General features: G+C 70.3%; 1 protein-coding gene across 1 annotated transcript in view; it reads right to left on the reverse strand.

The window, feature by feature from the left end:
* The window catches only part of LAMB2 (laminin subunit beta 2), a gene marked incomplete at its 3' end in the record, with an annotated part of 51309 nt that overhangs the window by 28598 nt on the left and 19849 nt on the right, over positions 1-2862 (reverse strand). Inside the window, exons 6-13 of the mRNA XM_019504593.1 lie at positions 2668-2852; positions 2228-2351; positions 1882-1955; positions 1233-1421; positions 1060-1123; positions 743-945; positions 538-658; positions 180-368 (exon numbers count right to left, since the gene is read on the reverse strand). Coding sequence (XP_019360138.1) covers positions 180-368; positions 538-658; positions 743-945; positions 1060-1123; positions 1233-1421; positions 1882-1955; positions 2228-2351; positions 2668-2852 — 1149 coding nt within the window. The remainder of the gene's footprint in view (positions 1-179; positions 369-537; positions 659-742; positions 946-1059; positions 1124-1232; positions 1422-1881; positions 1956-2227; positions 2352-2667; positions 2853-2862) is intronic.

Here is a 2862-nt window from a genome sequence, read left to right on the forward strand (position 1 = left end):
CTGGGCCTCAGGCCCCGGAGCTGGGGAGCTGGCTCAGCACCCAGACCGGTCTCCCGGGACAAGCCCAGCTGGGGCTGGAGGGCATCAGGCTGCGCGGGTGGAGGGGGCCAGGGGCAATGCAGAGCTGAGCCCTGGGGGAGGCCGGGGCTGGCCCTGTCAGTGCTGGGGCAGAGACTCACGCAGGCAGGCGCTGGGGTCCCGCAGGTCGCGCCCGGGGTCCTTGTAGTAGAAGGGCTTGCAGAGCTCGCAGCGCCGCCCCATGGTGTTGTGCTGGCAGTCGTCGCACACGCCACCGCTGGCGTTGCCCGTGGCCAGGAACACGGCCATGTCGAAGTGGCACCGGCTTGCGTGCCCGTTGCACTCGCAGGCTGTGTGGGGCAGGGGCGCGGCCGTCACTGGTGCACACGGGCAGTGCCTCCCCGCACAGGTATCTCCAGGCACCACAACCCCACGGTGCCCCCAGGCACCAGCTCCCCGAGCCCTGACTCCCATTGCCCAGTCCAGAGCCTGAGACCAGGGCATGGCGGGGGCTCTCACCGCGGCAGGCGTGCGGGTTGGAGGGCTGGGCCGGCTGCCAGGGCAGGTCCTGGTAGAAGTCCTGGCAGTGCTCGCAGTTGGGGCCTGCGGTGTGGTGCCGGCACTGGCAGCCTCCATGGATCTGTGCGGGAGCGGGAGGTGCTGAGCCTGGGGCACGGGGCGCTGCCTCAGTGCCACGCGTGCCCGGCCCACCCTGGCACCGTACCATGCCATCGGTGGTGGCGGGGCCCCCGGCAGCAGGGGTACACTGGGCGGCGTGGCCGTAGCAGAGGCAGCTGCCGCGCAGCACCAGCTCGTCCACGGCGTAGTAGTACTTGTGCAGCACGGTGCGGCGTGCATCCAGCAGCTCGTCGCCCAGCGTGTGCAGCTTGCTCAGATTCACCCGCAGGTTGGTCACGCGCAGCAAGTCTGTGGGGGCACCGTCCTGCTCAGCACTACCCCAGCCCCTCCTGGCCCTGTCACCCCCACCCCCTGCAGCTGCGCCCGGCGGTGCCCACCCTGCCCACGCCCTGTACCCTGTACCCTGGCTGTCCTGGCTGTAGGGGTCTTCCACCGGGATGGATGGGTCCAGCACCTTGAAGATCACCTGGGCCACGGGATGGGGGGTGGAGCACAAGCGCCATCAGCCTGTGCCCGGCTGCTCCAGCCCTGGCCCCAACCCTGCGGCCCCCGAACCAGGCCGGGGCTGCGCTGACCTCGCCTTGGCTGGAGGGCTCGATCTCAGAGTAGCGCTGGTCGCAGAGCACCTCGTCGATGCGGCCCGAGGGCTGGACGGGGACGCCGGGGAAGAGCCGGGCGCAGTCGTAGGCGAAGTAGCGGTAAACCCGCCAGGTGCGGCCAAAGTCGGCCGAGCGCTCCACCAGCATGGCGGCCGGGCGGAAGGTCTGCGGGCAGCACCCGGCGCGTTAGCCAGGGCTCGGCCGCGGGACCCAGCACGGCAACCAGCGCGTGGCCCTGGGAGCAGTTGGGCTGCCCGGGGCAAGCCCGTGGCAGATGCTGCGTTCGCCACAGCGAGGCCACAGGAGCCGACACATTGGCCATGGCAGTCACGGGAACTAGCACGTCAGCCACGGCACAGCCACGAGAGCTGGCACGTTGCCCACGGCAGGGCCACAAGAACCAGCACGTCAGCCACGGCACGGCCGCAGGAGCTGGCGTGTCCATCACAGCACGGGACGGGCAAGGCCGCGCATCCCCCCCCGGCGTGGCAGCAGGGAGGGCCGTGGGGATGGGATGCGTGAGGCCTGAAGGGACGGGCCCGGTGCAGTCGCGTGGGTCGCTGCAGGCCAGGCCAGGCCAGGCCAGGCCAGGCTTTCCCACCGCCGCCTGCCTGCTGGGGCTCACCTTGAAGGTCATGATGAGGTGGGTGAAGTGGAACTCGGCCTCCAGGTCCAGGCGGATGCTGACCTGCTCCACCCCTGGGGAGCAGGAGGGGTCACCCGTGGCCCCTCTCACCCGGGGGCAGGGGGGTGTACGGGGCAGCCCTCTCCCCGGCCAGCTCGCCCTCCCTGCCCTTGTCCCTTTCCTCATCCTGCAGAGGCACCAGGGCAGGGAGCCATCCCAGGGGCTGGCATGGGGCTACGGGGGCAAGAATGCCCGGGCTGTGGCTCCCAGTGCCTGAGGCCGGGTTATCACAGGGGCCCCGGGTGCCCACAAGGGCCCTCTGCCTGGTGCCATGCCCTGGCCTCACCGTTCTCCGACTGCCACCACGAGCGCTGCCCGCCAGGGCCCTGCAGGTAGATGATGTTCTGGATGCGGTGGCTCTCACGCCCCCACGGCGCCCGTGAGTCACAGATGAAACATTTCTCTGAGTCCTGGGCACACAGCACCCCATCCTGTGTCACCCACATGCATCGCAGCCCTGTCCCGTGCCACCCACGCACACGTATACGCATCACTGCCTCGCTCCGTGTGGCTGCACATGCACACAGCCAACGGGCAAGTTGCATCCCTGCCCCGGCTCCACCGCAGCTGGGCCCGTTCTCAGCAGCACGCGGAGAACGCGCGGACGCGTGGCCAGATGCAGCCAGGTGCGCAGCACCAAGGTGAGGCAGGGCAGCTACAAGTGTGGCGAGCGTGCCTGGCTCCTGCACACATGCCAGCGCGGCCCAGGCAGCAGCAGGGTGGTACCTGCAGGTGGCTGACGATGCAGTACTCCTGGGGGCCGGCCAGCCCACACGTGGACGTGGCGCTCAGGCTACCGGCCCGGCCCACCAGCAGGTTCCCTGTGGCTGGGTAGCAGCTGCCCTCGGCGCAGCCCTGGGCCTCTGCCGGCAGATCGGGCTCCTCCTGGCTGATGGCGGCTGGCGCTTGCGCTGCAGACAG

Source organism: Gavialis gangeticus, unplaced genomic scaffold, assembly GCF_001723915.1.
Source record: "Gavialis gangeticus isolate Ggan-Ray unplaced genomic scaffold, GavGan_comp1, whole genome shotgun sequence".
NCBI lineage: Eukaryota > Metazoa > Chordata > Crocodylia > Gavialidae > Gavialis > Gavialis gangeticus.